We start from the raw sequence: 17847 nt of genomic DNA on the forward strand, positions 1-17847 counted from the left end.
ATCACTCGGGAGAGGCGAGCGGCAGCTCTTCTGCTACGCCACACTTTTCATTTCCTGCTCCACCCGCTCCCATGTTTTGGGTCACTTTCCCTTGTCTCTTAGCTCTCTACACATCTTTGTTTCCTGTCTCCCGCTCTTGCCATTGACACTCTCTTCTTCCCGGATTTCCATCCCCCTTTCCTTTGCACGCACCTTCTTTGTTGTACATCCTGCCTTCCTTCCAGTGGATTTCACGGAGAGCCATCCTGCAAACATTTTCCTGAATGTGCCTTGACACTGAACACCAAGCCCAGCGGCGGCTAGTGCTCGTTGGATCTGGGAGGCCAACAGTAGGTGGCGCCAGAGATAATGGCAGGCAGAGCTAACAGACTCTTGTTCCTCCCTGCCGAGTCCTACAAGGGCAACATGGAGGAGGAAACTTGGGAGAGCCCCTGGGCTGGATGGAAGTAGGAAGGGGACCAATGGGGACTAATGAAGGACAGCCTGAGGTTGGCTGGGCTTTGCTCCAATAGAGCAACCTTTGCTGTCCCAGCCCCATAATAATAATAATAATAATAATAATAATAATAATTTATTATTTGTACCCCGCCCATCTGGCTGGGTTTCCCCAGCCACTCTGGCCGGCTTCCATAAAAACCAAAAATACACTAAAATATCACAGATTAAAAACTTCCCTGAACAGGGCTGCCTTAAGATGTCTTCTGAATGTCAGGTAGTTATTTATCGCTTTGACATCTGATGGGAGGGCGTTCCACAGGGCAGTCGCCACCACCGAGAAGGCCCTCTGCCTGGTTCCCTGTAGCTTTGCCTCTCGCAATGAGGGAACCGCCAGAAGGCCCTCGGCGCTGGACCTCAGTGTCCGGGCAGAACGATGGGCGTGGAGACGCTCCTTCAGGTCTCCTGTGTTTCTAACGGCAGGAGGGTGCTCAGAGACCATCCTCAAGGTTGCAATGGTGGGGAGAATTGCTTGGCTCTGCCTTCTGACCGAGAAAGGAGGGTGGGCTGCTTCCCAAGAATCGGCCAACCTCTCCATCCTTGAGAATTTTCAGCTCCTTGCTGCGTCCTGTACAGCCAGTCTGTGACGAGCCTGAGAACGGTATCTAATGCACATTAGTAGCAGTGGCTTGCTGTAGGATAACACCTCTTGCTAGGGAGACAAATTTATGTTTGTGAGTGAGGAACTGTCACCGCGGAATGCACCTCCATGCCACAAGAAAGCAGTTCCTTCCCCTGGCCCACTAGCTTTCTGTGTGGAGGGGATGTCTTCGCATCGAATCTTCCTTGATTCGAGTCCCCACCTACAGTATCAAGTGATAACACACACTGGCCACCTCAAAGAGAAGCAGGGATTTAGTTCTGCTGGACCCAGGGAGACAGATCTCCTGGGGAGAGGCTTCTGGTGTCCTCTGGTTAGTCAAATCCCCAGGATTGGAAAGCAAGAGTATTTTGGAGAGAAATCTTCTCGCTCCAAATGCTGCAAGGACTCTCCAGCTTCCCACATTTGCCGTTTCCATGGTGGATGATGTTTCTAAATAACTTATGCACAATCTCTCTCTGCACCAGGAGTGGGGTGTGTGTGTGTGTGTTTGACCTCTGACCTTCCAGGTGTTGTTGGACTGGGATTCTTGCGCTACAATTCCTACAGTGCAGGGGGGTTGAACTAGATGATAGGGTCCCTTCCCACTCTACGATTCTTTGATCCAATTTCTTCAAATGACAAGCAAGGAGATTCTGACTAAACATCAGGAAGAACTTTCTGACGGTAAGAGCTGTTCAACAGTGGAACGGTCTCCCTCGGGACATGGTGGACTCTCCTTCCTTGGAGATTTGTAAGCAGAGATTTGATGGCCATCTGTCATGGATGCTTTGGCTGAGATTCCTGCATTGTAGGGGGTTGGACTAGATGACCCTCTGGGTCCCTTCCAACTCTGTGATTCTCTGATTCTGTGACTGCAGCTCCCAACTTCCTTAGCCATTGGCTGTGCTTGCTGGCACTGGTGGGAGTTTACATGTGTTTATTTTGACACACAAGACACATTGGTGTAGAAAACCGCTGCTGGCAAACCAACTGTAGCCAGATGCATCCTAAAGCACACTCAGGCAACCTTGCACTGCCAGGTGCTTTGGAGTTTGCCAGCGCCCACTAGCCTCAGGAGAAGGGCATAATAAACAGAGTCACCAGCTCTGGCTTGGCACCACCAGGGCCTGCGCGTTCCTCTGTGCTTTTGTCCGCTCAGGTTGGGCTTTCCAACACAGCCCTTTTTGTCTACTTCTTAATGGCCTCTGGGACGTGTTTCAGCTTGTCCAGGACATGGACAATGCCCCCGACTGGCTGGCATCAAACCTGACCCCAATTAAGTCGGACTTGGGTGATTTGTCAGGACGTGGCGATGCCTCCCTCTGCCCCCCAAGGCTGGCCTCTGCCAGCAGGAAAACTCAGCACTTCCAACAGAGCTGGAGCACTTGGTTTCAAAAGGGCAAGCAGCTGCCAGGCTCAGGGAAATTTTTCGGAAGCCCAGGGCGCCTTTTGCTCAGAGGGATGAAGAGGAGAAGGTGACTGTTCTGGGAGAAGCAGCCCAGGTGGGTTCCTCTCCAAAACCAGGACTGCACAGCTGCCACCTTTTACATCTTGTAAAAAGCTTCTTAAAAAGCAGAGACATCACCTTGCCGACAAAGGTCTGTATAGTTCAAGCTATGGTTTTCCCAGTGGTGATGTATGGAAGTGAGAGCTGGACCATAAAGAAGGCTAATTGCCAAAGAAGGATGCTTTTGAATTACGGTGCTGGAGGAGACTCTTGAGAGTCCCATGGACTGCAAGAAGATCAAACCTCTCCATTCTGAAGGAAATCAGCCCTAAGTGCTCACTGGAAGGACAGATCCTGAAGCTGAGGCTCCAGTACGTTGGCCACCTCATGAGAAGAGAAGACTCCCTGGAAAAGACCCTGATGTTGGGAAAGATGGGGGGGGGGCACAAGGAGAAGGGGACGACAGAGGACGAGATGGTGGGACAGTGTTCTCGAAGCTACCAGCATGAGTTTGACCAAACTGTGGGAAGACAGGAGTGCTTGGAGTGCTCTGGTCCAGGGAGTCACGAAGAGTCGGACATGACTAAACAACAACAACAACAACAACAAAGCTCCAGCTTATCCTTGTAAAATGTGTGCCTCCGCCTTTGCCAACGTGGCCCCCACCAGGGCTACAACATAACACACCAGGTCTGTGGCCCATCCAATCCAGCGTCCTGTTCTCACAGAGGCCAGTCAGATGCCTGCAAGAGGCACACAAGCAGCACCTGAGTGCAGCGGCAGCACTCTCACCCCCTGCCATTCCAAGGAACTGGTGTTCAGAGGCAGTGGAGGTAGAACATAGAGAGCCAGTGTGGCATAGTGGTTAGAGCATCAGACTGCTAGGACCGGGGAGACCAGGGTTCAAATCCCCACTGGGCCCTGAAGCTCACTGGGTGATCTTGGGCCAGTCACTGCCTCTCAGCCTCACCTGCTTCACAGGGTTGCTGTGAGAATAATTGGGAAGGAAGATAACTGCGTATACAGTGGTACCTCAGGTTACGTACTTAATTCGTTCCGGAGGTCCGTTCTTAACCTGAAACTGTTCTTAACCTGAAGCACCACTTTAGCTAATGGGGCCTCCCTCTGCTGCCGCCGCGCCGCCGGAACATCATTTCTGTTCTCATCCTGAAGCAAAGTTCTTAACCCGAGGTACTATTTCTGGGTTAGCGGAGTCTGTAACCTGAAGCGTATGTAACCCGAGGTACCACTGTACCGCCTTGAGCTCCTTGGAGGAAAGGCGGAGTATAAATGCAATAAATAAATAATTAGATTAGATTAATAAGTAGATTAGATTAGAGTTTCCCAAATTTGAATCTAGCTTTTTTTTTTTTTTTTTTAGACTACAGCTCCCATCATCCCCAGCTAGCAGGACCAGTGGTCAGGGATGATGGGAATTGTTGTCAAAAAACGGCTGGAGACCCCAAGTTTGGGAAACCCTGGATTTGATAGGTAGACAGACATACACAAAGAGAGAGGGGGGGGGAGGGAGAGAGAGAGAGAGAGATTCAGCCCATCCATAGTTTCATGTTGGGGTGCATTGCATTCAACATTTTCTTAGCTGGGAAGCCTATGCAGGAGGTGGTATTTGTGCTTCATGTAGTTCATGTGTGCTGTTCTGCATGCACAGTTGCAATGCACCCATCGTTCCATAGCTTTAGTGATTCCCCATAGAAAATGATTAGCCGGCTGTTAACCAGAGTGCTTCCCTTAGAAGTACAAAACACAAGGTGAGTTGAGTTGCCTGCCCTTTTAGAGGGCCAGAATGCTGAAAAATTCCTGAAATACAAGCCTTTGATATAGGTCACCTCTCTGCATATGACGCCCAGGGGGATAACAGTCTTTGTTGGCTGCAGTAAGAACAGCCGTTTTGTGGCACTTTAAAGACTAACAAATTTCATTGTGTCGTAAGCTTTTTTGGCCAGCCCAAAGGACTTTTTGTTGCTTCTCTTGAGGCACAAACAATAAAAGGACATGGAAAAGGAAGCCCAACAAAGCAGGTCTTTAATACAGACAGGCCTAGTCTTAACCCCTTAGACACATTTCAGCCAAAGAATGGGGAGGTTTTAACAGGGGCTGCCGGCATACAGCTCATCAGGCCTGTTTGAAGGCCCATGAGGGCACCCAGAAGACTGGAAAAGCGAGGGGAGATGAAAGAAAGTACTACTGTTCACACAGCACATCTTTAAACTATGGAACTCACTGCCGCAGGAAGTGGCAGCAGCTGCCCACTTAAATGGCTTTAAAAGAGGATTAGGCATGGAGGTAAAGCTGATCAGAGACTACTAGCCTAGATCTGGGCATCATGGAATAGAATTGTAAGTAGAGTTGGAAGGGACCTGCTGCAATGCCGGAATCATAGATGGGGAGAGAGCTGTTGCACCCTGGTACTTCTCAGGCTTCCGACTAGGGCATCTGAGAACAGAGTGCTGGATGAGACGGGTCCCCTTTGACCTGATCCAGAACTGCTCCTCTTATGTTCTTCACCAGGGATCTCATTTTTGCCAGAAAGCAAAGTAGAAGTCCGGGGAAATCACACAGCCCTCCCCCACACAATACCCTGTTAAGATTCTGGACACACCTGCAATCAATAAATACATAGACACTAGATCAGCCTTTCTCAATCTGTGGGTCCCCAGTTGTTGTTGAACTACAACTCCCATCACCCCTAGCTAGCAAGGCCAGAACTCAGGGATGATGGGAGTTGTAGTCCAACATCTGGGGACCCGCAGGTTGAGAACTGCTGCACTAGATGATACAAAGCCTTCTCTTGGCGCCTCTGGGTGATGTGTCTTTGCAAGGTACTTGATAATGCCAACTGAGATGTGATGCTTTTCAGGGTTTTTTGCATCCGTTTGCATTATGCAACCCAGAGGCAGGCAGAGGGAAGGCTGTGGGACCCCCGAGCACCTGCTGGTCGCTGGGATCCTTGCAGAGAATGATGGATGTGGCAGACACCTTGGCCTGAACCCATAAGGCACTTCATGGAATCATGGAATCGTAAAGTTGGAACGGACCCCCAAAAGCCATCCAGCCGAATTCCATGCAGTGCGGAGGAATCCCAGCTAAATCACTTCTACTGAAGCAAGACTGTATACTCAAGGCCATGCAGCACAGATGAGTGGCAGCTTTAACTATGTCAATGGCACCCCAAGCTCTGTGTTCTTCCTTTGCAAATTTAAAACACGCCAGTCTATCATGTTGAAAAGTGAACCATACCAGACTCAATGGAACCCACCCCAATACGGGGAGCATCCAGATAGGTGTGTTTTTTGTCCTCATGCACACAAGGCTTGCGGGACGCGGCTGGCGCTGTGGGTTAAGCCTAGGGCTTGCCGATCAGAAGGTCGGCAGTTCGAATCCCCGCAATGGGGTGAGCTCCCGTTGCTCGGTCCTTGCTCCTGCCAACCTATCAGTTTGAAAGCACGTCAAAGTGCAAGTAGATAAATACTTTCTCCGGTGGGAAAGTAAACGGCATTTCCGTGCGCTGCTCTGGTTCGCCAGAAGCGGCTTCGTTATGCTGGCCACATGACCCGGAAGCTGGACGCCGGCTCCCTCGGCCAATAAAGCAAGATGAGCGCCACAACCCCAGAGTCAGCCACGACTGGACCTAATGGTCAGGGGTCCCTTTACCTTTACCCACACAAGGCTTTCTCCCCGCTACATCCACACAGCATCCTTGCTATCAAAATGCCAGCCCTGTACTCCCTGCGCCTCAGTTAACCTGGATTTATCCTTTCCAGGGGAAGTCCAACAAGTTTTGGAAAAAGCTATTTGCCAACAACACACTTGCAAGCTATGCTCCTTCTGGAAGCAGCAATTGCCTCATTAATGCTCTGCCTTCCACCGGAGCACGAATTTGGCTTGATTAAAGAGTCTTCCTCCTCCTCCCACCGGGGGTGCATCCATAAAGGCCAGTCTTCCTGGCGGTCTCTTCCGCCCTCAGTGAACACCCCCTCTCTGCTGCAGATCGTGCAGAGAGGGGTCTGCCGCTCTGCTCTTGCCGCTACTTACCACTGTCTGCTTCGCTTCCTTGTCGCCGTCTGCTTGCCTCCTCTTCCTCCCCCCCCCCCCGTCTTAAGTTTGTTCACGCTTAATCCTCGGAGCTGGGTTCAGGTTCTAACACGAGTCCTCTGTCCGTCCACCCCTCTGCCGTGGCGTCGTGTCCCGCTCCCTCGAGAGAGTTCTAACCAGCCCTCTTCCCTTGTGTCTCCATCTCTGTGACGTTCCAGGTCCAGATAGTCTCCAAGAAAGCCAACTACAGCCACGTCCAGTCGAAGTGTGGGTCCAAGGACAATATTAAGCATGTCCCTGGAGGTGGGAATGTAAGTATTGCAGGGTTCCAGGCACCAGTCTCTCTACTAACTCCTTTTCTCTTGTGCTGCTTTTGACTGTCCTCTGTGTGTATGTGTGTTTGTGTGTGTGTGTAACCTCCCCTTCCACCAACGCCACAAAGGAGCAGGAACCCCCCATTGGAAGTATTCTGCCAGAAGCTTCCCTCAGCCTCCAGATTTTAGGGCGGGGGGCGCAAGAGGGAAACCACAGAAGTTATGAGGCCGTTGCGGCTTCAAAGGGTTGCAGTCGAAGGAGCAGGCAGCCCAGTAAGAAGCCGGCATTCGCTGGTGAGCAACAGCGCTTTGGGAGGGGAACTGTAATTTGAGGGACCCAGCCGGTCACCTGACCTCGCTTTCGCCCCTCCGGTCTTCCATTGGTACGGCCCAGACACAGGTGAGATCCCCCCCCCCAGTAGGAATTGAGCCACACTAGGCCATTCTTCTGCTTTTCTTTGGACCACACCAGCAAGGCCGAGAGGGGATCTCATTGCCGGGACAGCCCAAGACCTCCTTCTTCGGTGCTGCTAACAAATGGTTTGACTTTACCTATGGAAACGCACTCCATTGTCTCTCGAGACAGACAGGTGCCAACAACAAGAAGGTCATTCTGAGCTGAACAATATATACAAATTGGAAGCCAGAATTCTATTCTGTGCCATGAAAAGCTGACGTTCTGCAACTTGTACAAATCGTTCTGATTTTTTTCGTTTTTCATATTTTGCATTCCTCATCCTGCGTTTTTCTGTTTTGCTTGATTCTGGGTTTGCCTTATCCAGGAGACCTCCGCCCTGCTGGTCTCTCTCTCCACGCAGTTGCAAGCACTTTTGCAAAATCAGAATTTGCACCTTTCTCAAAACCAAAGCCAAGCTTCTCAGGGGACAGAAGAGTGCTGCGTCCAGTGTAGTAACCTGCAATTGGAACACATTTTTTTGGGGGGGGGGGGGACTGTGTGTCTGGGGGGGTGGTCTTGGAGAGAGCACGTCTCTTGAGAGTGTGTGCATCCCATTCGTTTAGGTGATCTCCCATCACTCCTCTCAGCGCTTAGGAAGCCCTACTGCTCCTTGAAACTTTGCAGGCTGTCAAATCACTGCTTTCCACGTGTCGCTTGTTCTGCAGAAGGCAAATCTCCAGGGCAGTGCCCCACCCCAAGTGCCGTGACTTGTGACAAGATGTTTCGCTCTGACGCTTCGGGAAGGAGGACGGAGCCTTTATCCGTTAGGCGGTGCAATTAATCCACCAAAGCTTTAATCGCAGGCCTTGGGAACGTACCTGCATGTGTGACAAGATCCCTTTTGTGTGCTTCTTCCTTTTAACGCTTGAGAAAGGCCTTAGGCAGTGCAGACAGAGAGAGCTTTGTGTATCCCAGACCCTTCAGTGTCTTTGTAGGGAGGGAAGGGAAACAACGATACTACGCATAGCACTCTGCACGCACTTGTGCGCCCGGTTGGCGCCCCCAGTGTTAACAAGCCGCTGTGTGTGTCGGAACACCAGCTGGATGTCAGAGACACAAATCTTTTCTATGTCGGCTTCAGGCAGCCTGAGAAACACAGCTTCTCTCTGAAATGATAACGGGGGGCTTCCATGTAGCGGCAGTTCGAGGGGGGCTGTGGCACTCCCCCTGAGACTGAAGCCTACCCTGTCCCTCGACTTTCGCCCCCTCCAAAATAAGCACGCAGAATCGTACCTTAGGCACGGGGTGGCGAATGTTCAGGTTTCATTCTGCCGACACAAAGTATTGCCAGGGGACGTTGTTAGCTCAGCTTCCTCATGTCTTCTCTGGCCTTCTGTGGGTGATTTGGGTCTTTCAAGACATTCCTGCATTTGCTATGGAGTCGGCTGATCCTCCTTGGAGGGGTTAGGTTTCCTCTGAAAGCCAAAAATGTGTCAAATCGCACTCTTCTGTGGATAATTGCAATTTTATTTCATTTTTGTCTGGGAAAATGATTTTGTGGGGGTGGGATCAGTGCGTCGGGGGCAAGTAACATTTGCCTTTTCCATGCAAACCTTTTTCTGGCTGCGGCATCTGCCTTGCCCCCCTCCCCTAATCAGGTTTCACTGCATTCTTGGTGCTGTGAACCTCATGTTCCCATAGAACAGCCTCGCTCAACCTGGCTCCCTCCAGACATTTGAGCTACAACTGCAATACTGGGGGGGGGGGGGAGGCAGGTTGGAGAAGACTGGCGTAGGATGGTACCCTAGCTGTAATCCCAGGGGGGCAGGCAGTTGCAACAGAAGCATTTAGAAATAAATTAAAAAATTGTCCAGTAGCACCTTAGAGACCAACTAAGTTTGCTCTGGGTATAAGCTTTCGTGTGCATGCACACTTCTTCAGATACACTGAAACAGAAGTCACCAGACCCTTATATATAGTGGGAGGGTGGTGTGGGGTTTTCTCAAGAGGGTAGTAGGAGATGGGTGACTGACTCAATGGGTATGGTAAACCTGTTGACGATTGTTAACGACTGCAATTAGTCCTACAGGAGAAAGCAAGTATGCAGATGACCAAAAATAGCATTAGCATGTGTAATGAGACAAGAATCCGGTATCTCTGTTCACACCAGGTCTCTCCATAATTTTCAGCTTAGTAATTAGTTGTAATTCAGCAACTTCTCTTTCAAGTCTATTTCTGACTCTACCTGAATCTAGAAGCGTTTGGACTCTCTCTTTGCAGGTCTAGAAAATGACCTTCCTTGCATCTCCTTTTCCCACGTTGATTTTGCAGCTATTACCTCTTCCGTTACTGGGTTTTATCTGTAGCTTCTGTCCCTCTTCCCCCTGTGAATAAAAATCACCCCAGAACAAAAAAAAAACCCAGCTGCAGGGATCACACCCAACCCCCCAGACTTATTTGATAAAGCTGTCCCTTTTCAAATCCAACTTATTTCTGTGGCCTGTCCAGAACTTCTGAGAAGAAAGGACTGTGCCTGCTCTGGTCTCTCTCTCTCTCTTTCTCTCTCTCTGTCTCGTGGCACCCTTCCTTCCTTCCTTCCTTCCTTCCTTCCTTCCTTCCTTCCTTCCTTCCTTCCTTCCTTCCTTCCTTCCTTCCCACGCTGTCGCCCACTTCCATTCTCCATCTCCTCGATCCACAAAAATGGAAGCTGCCCATCCTCTCGGTCCGGAGAGTAAAGTGCTCAATATTGTTTTCAGGTTCCAAATGCCCAAAGGCCGTCTTCGGGCGTCCACTCCCAGTCGGCCACCGCCCCCAGGCCCAGCCAGGGCAGTACCCATGTGAGTAGAACCACCACAGCTGGCCAACTCGGCCTTCCTTGGACGGGACGGGCTTTTCCACTTGTTGGGTTTGTGATACCTTCTGTGCCCTGAGACACAGAGACCATCCACCAGCGCATCGTCCCCTGCCTCCACCCCACCAACGCAGGACGCCGGAGTTATTCGTAGTCGCTCCTGAACCTCTCCACCCTGTGGCAGGGACATGAATCCTGGCAGGGATAGTTAAACTACAGAACTCGCTTCCACGGGAGGCGCTGGTAGAATATGAATAGCTTTGGGGTTTTATGGTGTCACAAAGCAACCGCCGGCTTACTATATAAACTAGACCCCCCTTCCTTTATCCTGCCCCGCAAAAAGCCGTGCCATGAAAAGAAAACATTGCCCTGAGCTCTGACTTTTCTGTTCATCCCAAGGCTTTGTCGTGCAGGCCGCGAATTTTCTTAGTCCTCACGGTTGCCGGGGGAGAGTTACCGTATTTTTCGCTCCATAAGACGCACCTAGTTTTTAGAGGGGGAATGCAAGAAAAACAAGATTCTTTAAAGGGAGCGCTGAGCAGAGCCTGTATTCATCCCAGGCTGTGCTCAACACTCTTTTTTACGAGCCGCGCGGAGCGTGTGTGCGGCGCTTGCAGGCTTTTCCCCGGGGAGATGGGCTGCCCTTCTCCCTCCTCGGGGAAAAGCCCCCAAGAGCCGCACACACGCTCCGTGCAGCTCTTTAAAGGGAGCGCGGCTCTTGCGGTCTTTTCCGGGAGGTAGGGGAAGGGACAGAGCGCAGCTAAGCCAGAAGCTAGAACAGCGAGAGGGAGCGCTGTGATCGCTCTCGCTGTTCTGGCTTCTGGGATAGCTGTGCAGCCTGCATTCACTCCATAAGACGTACACACATTTCCCCTTACTTTTTAGGAGGGGAAAAGTGTGGCTTATAGAGCGAAGAATACGGTATTTAATTGCCAAGGAGCTCAAGGCGGCGTACATGCTTCTCCCTATTGTATCCCCACTACAAGGTAGATTAGGCTGAGAGGTGGTGACTGGCCCAAGGTCACCCAGGGAGTTTCATGGCCAAGTTGGAAGGTGGGATTAGAACCCTGGGCTCTCCCAGGTCCTAGTCCGAGAGTCTTAAGCATTAAACCACCATTGGCTCTCCACGCTTAAAGATGCCAGGAGCACCTAAGAAGGCAGGTACCAGAAGGGGGGGGATGGGAAATAATAATAATAATAATAATTTATTATTTGTACCCCGCCCATCTGGCTGGGTCTCCCCAGCCACTCTGGGCGGCTTCCATAAAAACCAAAAATACACTAAAATATCACAGATTAAAAACTTCCCTGAACAGGGCTGCCTTAAGATGTCTTCTGAATGTCAGGTAGTTATTTATTGCTTTGACATCTGATGGGAGGGCGTTCCACAAGGCAGGCGCCACGACCGAGAAGGCCCTCTGCCTGGTTCCCTGTAGCTTTGCTTCTCGCAATGAGGGAACTGCCAGAAGGCCCTCGGCACTGGACCTCAGCGTCCGGGCAGAACGATGGAGGTGGAGACGCTCCTTCAGGTATACTGGGCCGAGGCCGTTTAGGGCTTTAAAGGTCAACACCAGCACTTTGAATTGTGCTCGGAAACGTACTGGGAGCCAATGTAGGTCTTTCAAGACTGGTGTTATGTGGTCTCGGCGGCCGCCCCCAGTCACCAGTCTAGCTGCCGCATTCTGGATTAGTTGTAGTTTCCGAGTCACCTTCAAAGGTAGCCCCACGTAGAGCGCATTGCAGTAGTCCCACCCCACCCCAGCCTTATTGCCTCTGTTCCAAGAGGCAACCTGAAACATGCTCCCTCCTTCCCCTCCGTCATTCCACCCTCCCTGGACATGGCCTCCTCCTCCCCTCTCCCCTCCCTTCCCAAGTGCTTTGAAAAGTTGGGATGAATTATGCAGATTTACTAGACTTTGCATAATTCATTCTGGACACACACACACATCTTTCGAACTCCTTGCCCAAGATTTCTTTCTAGCATGGCAGGGCAGCTGCCCTGGGCACCCACAGGGAGACACCAGACAGATAAAAATGGAAATAATGTTATAATTATTGTCAGTGCTACCTGCAGCCACCCCCCCCCCAAAAAAAAAATAAACTATGCATTGCAAGCCGGCATCTCAGTAAAGCTGAGGGAGAGCTCTGGAGGTTTTAGTGCACTCAGCACCATTATTAAGATGAATCAGCACCATTAATTAGTATTATTTGTCCAGCACCGACCGGTGCAATGTGTAACGCCTGACGCTGTCTTCTCTGCCCGCTCTCCGGCCTCTGGTTTGGCACAGTATGCTAACTTTTTTAAAAAACGCCATCTTTTGGGATGGGGCTTTGAGAACACCCCCCCCCCGCCCTTTTGCTGCATGATCACCTTCTGCCCCACTCCTCGCAAGTCCCCGGAACAGCAGCAGCAGCATCGGCTCATGCCTTGCACCCATAACCAACGGGCCAGTCCGGGTGGAGGGTGGAGAGGGTGCTGGAACAGCGGATCCCTGGAGATCTCTTTTGCTGAGCTGACCAGAGCAGGCCTTGCGTTCCTCGTTCCTGAGAACCTTCCTTCTTCTTTCCTCCCCTCGTGTCCTGCAGGTGCAGATCCTGAACAAGAAGATCGACTTGTCTAAAGTGTCCTCAAAGTGCGGCTCAAAGGCAAACATCAAGCATAAGCCAGGTGAGAGGGGGAATGGCTGCGGGAGGATGGGGGGGGGGGAGATGGCTGCCCTGGGCTCAGGTGAGCACCTCATCTTCCTCTTCTCTCTTTCTGGAAGCACCTTCCTCCTGCGGTTTTAAAGGGGCTGTGGAGACCCAGAGGTTTTTCCTGGTTGCCTACCATTCCCTCATTCAAAATATGTGACATTAAAGGTAAAGGGACCCCTGACCATTAGGTCCATTTGTGGCCGACTCTGGGGTTCTGGCGCTCATCTCGCTTTATTGGCCGAGGGAGCCGGCATGAATAACTGTGGTACATTGTGTTTTTTTAAGTTAGATAATGACACTGTAGTATGCAAATATTTTTTGTAAATAAATCCAGAAAGAATAGAACTCTGCTGGCAGGAGCTGATGCACCGTATTTTTCGCTCTATAAGACGCACCAGACCATAAGATGCACCTAGTTTTTGGAGGAGGAAAACAAGAAAAAAAGTATTCTGAATCTGGCTTCTGGGATAGCCGTGCGAAGCCTCTTCAGGGCAGCGGGATAAAGGCTCCCCCAAGAGCCGCGCTCCCTTTAAAGAGCACGGAGAGCGTGTGTGCAGCTCTTGGGGGCTTTTCCCCAAGGAGGGAGAAGGGCAGCCACACACATGCTCCACACGGCTCTTTAAAGGGAGCGCTGAGCAGAGCCTCCCACCTGCATTCGCTCCATAAGACGCACACACATTTCCCCTTACATTTAGGAGGGAGAAAGTGCGTCTTATAGAGCGAAAAATACGGTAGTTTATGCTTCTGACTGCTGAAAATGAGGCACCTTTTCGGACGTGCAGAAGTGTGTGTGTGTTCTTGATGGATTTGAGGTGTCCCCCCCCCTCTTAATTGGTTAAACATTACAGCCCTCATACATACTTCAACCCACATCGAGAGGAAGCAAGCTGTGGGGTGCTTTTAACTGCCGGGCTCCTGCCAGCAGCGCCACCTCCCTCGAGTAACACTCTTCCTTCCTTGCTCCAGGCGGCGGAGACGTCAAGATTGAAAACCAGAAGCTGAACTTCAAGGAGAAAGCCCAGGCCAAAGTGGGCTCCCTGGACAACGTGGGGCACGTCCCGGCTGGAGGCACCGTGAAGGTATGCTTAAGGGGGCACGCAGGCATGGGTCCCTCCTTGCCCCCCGTGGTCCCCCCCCTCCTGTGTGCGGCCACCCGTCCGTCCTGCCATCCTTACATTGCCAACCTCACATTCATTTCCACGGTGCAACATGATGGAGGGTGCTGAACGGACCCCCCAGGACATTCCACCCACCCACCTACCCCTTTTAGGGCTTCATAAGTATCGGAGGCTATTCGTTTGTTTCATAAAATTCGCTTGTTAAAAACAACAACCACCTCTCAAAGAATTCACACAGCAATCATTTTAGGTCTTTTGAAACGTTTAGCAGCGGTTCTCATCCTGTGGGTCCCCAGATGTTGTTGGACTACAACTCCCATCATCCCTGAGCTCTGGCCTTGCTAGCGAGGGGTGATGGGAGTTGTAGTTCAACAACACCTGGGGACCCACAGGTTGAGAAAGGCTGGTTTACAGTAACTAACAACGTATTAAAACTCGCATCAAGTTTCTAAGCATCTGGACAAGCTTGCCTTTAAAAAAAGGGTCTTTATCAGGTGCTGAAAAGCATTCAGTGAAAGCAGTATAGGTGCTGCCACACTGAACAATTAAGTTCTTAGAAATGCATTATGGGTATTTACCTGGCACCTGGGCATGGAGAGGGAACCCACTCCCTTCTTCCCTGGAGCAATGTGTGTACATTGCGTGCATAAACAGAAGCAAAGCTCCTCTGCCTTCTCCCTCGGCTTGCACATGTGTGCATAAATACGAGAATTTGAAAACAGGGCCCAGAATTATACCTTGTAAAGCCCCGCCCAGCTCCTTCTCATCAGGGGAGAGTCCTTCACCTTGGGCCCCCAGATGCTGAACTACGTTGGCTCCATTACCTGCAGCCAGCTTGGCTAGGGGTGATAGTTCCCCAGAGTGGCTGGGGAAACCCAGCCAGATGGGCGGGGTATAAATAATAAATTAGTAGTAGTAGTAGTAGTACACGGAGCCATCCAACCATCATGGGGACTCTAGATCTATGTAAGGTTTACTCCTTAGCCTTTTCTTCTCCTGAAGATATCCCATAAGGCAGTGGAAGTTTAGGATCAGAGTTTTCCTTCTCCTAAATGGGCTCCCTTCCCTAGTGGATTAGCCTCATCTCCCCCTCACTTCCCCCTGCTGCACGTGCAGAAACCAGCTTCTTGACCATTGGACCCACTCTGGGTCTTGTCCGATCAGTCCACCGGAGCCTACCTTTGCATGCAGGGGCAGTCCAAAAAAGTAAGGATTAGATGTTAGGATATAGTTCCGTTCCACCTTAAAAGTGATCAGGGTTGACTGTTGTGTGTCACATGCCTGTTTACTTCCAGCACTTGCTGGGAACTTCCATTTTGTATATTGCTTTTGTACTGCTGTTTTGCTGGAGACGAAAGGAAGCAGACATGTTTTCCTTTGTTCCTGAACTATGCTGTAGATAATGCTTACACATGGCTCTGTCCGCCTCTTCCGTTGTGAGAAGATTTATTCACTCTGCTGATAGAGCGTGTACAGTCCTCTGAAGATTTCAGAGGCTCATGTCACTGATTGATACTGTTCCAAGGGAGATTGGTGATCGCCCGGCTGCCGGCCGGTGACTGGAGCCAGATGGGGGCCTGCCTGATGCCCCCATCTCCCTGGCAGTATCTCAACATTAGGATCCTGAAATCACGTACAGATTTCAGTGAGCGTCTTGTGTGTTGGTCGAAGAAAGGAGGAGGTGGTGGCGGCAATAGGAAGGAGGCCAGCAAGACGAGGAGCATGCAGTGATTCAGGGCTGTTGAGGCTAGGTTGCCTTTGTTCCCTCCCTTGTGAGGCTCACACACCTGTGCAGGCGATGCGGGCCACCTCCTAAGAGAAGCCCCTCCCACCTGTGTAGTGATCAGATGGGATCACTATGAGGAATTATAAAATATGCATCAAGCCATTGTGTCCGCGATGAAAGCATGGCGTTGACTGGGTTCGATTCATTGACAATCATTTCTGATCAAATCCCACAAGCCTCTGCATTTCTGGCCATTTTCTCTACTGTTCATTTTCTACGCCTGACAGGCACGTATAAGCATTCTGAAACACAGGCCAGTCGCTTCATCAGGCATCCTCAGTACATAAAGATAGTAGGCAGTTTCTTCAATGTAGCTGTTGTTAGTTTTGTTAATCTTGGGGCCAGGAAGAGAATTCAGGAAGAGAGTCCACAAGGAGATGGTAAATACCGTTTACTGCTGTTTTTGACCTCCGGGTTTTCTAAAAGCATTGCTTCCTATTTTATTTACTCTGGACTACTATGTATGCTCAAGTAGGAAATAGTTTCTTTGTAGTTAAAAGAATTTCTTCTGATCTAACTTTGTCCCCAAGTGGGGTTTTTTGAAATGCTCAGAGGAAATCTGATTGGTTCTTACAAACACTGTGTAAATAGTTCTTTTGTGAATAAAACGACCTGGGCCAAGGGGGGGAGAGACAGATTATTATATGCACTCCTCCCAGAGTCTTGCTGGCCAAGCCTCTGTGTGAATTTTATTAGAGTCCAATCCTTCCTTTGCTTTGGGAACGCCACACACCTGTCCGTCTCTCTGCTAGCGCGTGCCTCCTCCACCTTCATCTCGCCACATCCCATTCCCATCCTTGTATTGACGCCTCATTGTCCTCCCCCACCCCATTGTTTCATTGTAGACCGAGGGGGGCGAGGAGGCAGCCCCGCAGAACGGAGCTGTGACTGCCCCCCTGCCAGGTGGCAGCCCCCCCACGCAGGAGAATGGCGTAGGGCTGCCCACGCCCGCCCAGGGTGGCGGCGGCGGTGACCAAAGGGAAATTCAGTGCTTCGACACTCACATACAAGAAACAAGTAAGTGCCAGGCCTTCCTCTGTGCCTCCCCAAAGGTGCTTTGCAATGATGGGGGGCGGGTGGGAAGTGAGAGGTGATGAGAGAGGGAGGTGGAAATTGGGGGTGGGACACCAGGCAGCTTTTCCTAAGGAACCTTCTCGGAGGCAGCAGAAGTCCTTGCCCTCCTCCCTAGTAGGAGAGGCAGAGTGCGGAGGGGCTGGGCGGCTTAACCCGCCCCCCACCGACTTCTGAAGCGGGAGGGAAGGGGAGAGGAAACGTCCCGGCGTGCCGCCTTGTTAATGAAGCCACCTGCCCTTTTATTTTCCAGGCATCTAACGATGACATTCTGGTGTCGCCTTCCTTCCGCCCCCCCTTTTCCTCCCTCCCCACCCCCCATTGCCGTCTTCCCCCCGCTCCCCCTTGTGTCGCTGCAGATTGAGTCCCACAAGCTGATGTTCCGTGAGAAGGCCAAGGCCCGCACGGACCACGGGGCGGACCCCACAGCCTCCAACCACCCCCCTGTCTTCTCCGGCGGCACCTCCCCACGGCGCAGCACCTCGGTCAGCGAAAGCCTGGCCTCCGCCGCCTCCACCTCTCTGCAGCCGCCACCACCGCCACCGCCGCTGCTGCCGCCGCCACGGCAGGCTCCCCTCGCAGAAGAGACGGTGGCCGCTCTTTCTCAGCAAGGCTTGTGACTCTGCCCCCTTCCCGCTCTCCTCCTGCCCTCCTCCCGCTCGCGAGAAGCTCGTCTCCCTTGACCCGGAGCCTGGCTTTGTTTGGCCCTGGAAAGGTGGGCTGGCCTCCCTGCCCCACGGCAGGGGACCTCTCTGGAGCGTGCCAGGCTGCCCCCGAGAGCCTCCGTGGCGTCTGGTGGTTGGTTGGTGTCTCTGGGTGCAGAAATGGGCTCCCCGGGGGGTGTCCAAGTGTGCGTTGGAGTTGTTTTAGTTTCGTCCCGTCCTTCCTGGCTTGCTGTGTGGGGACTAGGGAGGGAACGCTGGTCTGCCCCACTCGTGGCGGAGCCCGAGACCCAGGCGGGAGTTAGCGGGAGTCAGCTTTGCTCCCCTCTTTCCCCCTCCAGCAACCCATTCGCACCTCCCCTTTGCCCTGCGTCAG

At 51.6% G+C, this 17847-nt stretch overlaps 1 protein-coding gene across 14 annotated transcripts in view; it reads left to right on the plus strand.

Annotated features, from left to right (window-relative positions):
* Positions 1-17309, plus strand: part of MAP4 (microtubule associated protein 4) — a 209747-nt gene extending 192438 nt beyond the window's left edge. For 11 of the 14 annotated variants that reach the window (XM_079996302.1, XM_079996312.1, XM_079996308.1 and 8 more), the window contains 6 exons: positions 6797-6889; positions 10046-10126; positions 12727-12808; positions 13801-13913; positions 16584-16755; positions 17169-17309. In XM_079996302.1, the coding sequence (XP_079852428.1) occupies positions 6797-6889; positions 10046-10126; positions 12727-12808; positions 13801-13913; positions 16584-16755; positions 17169-17173 (546 nt within the window). In that variant the 3' untranslated portion in view covers positions 17174-17309. The remainder of the gene's footprint in view (positions 1-6796; positions 6890-10045; positions 10127-12726; positions 12809-13800; positions 13914-16583; positions 16756-17168) is intronic. The other 3 variants (XM_079996313.1, XM_079996309.1, XM_079996303.1) reach the window with 2 other exon arrangements.
* Positions 17310-17847: the final 538 nt, after the last annotated feature.

Source organism: Podarcis cretensis (genome assembly GCF_951804945.1).
Source record: "Podarcis cretensis genome assembly, chromosome: 12".
NCBI lineage: Eukaryota > Metazoa > Chordata > Lepidosauria > Squamata > Lacertidae > Podarcis > Podarcis cretensis.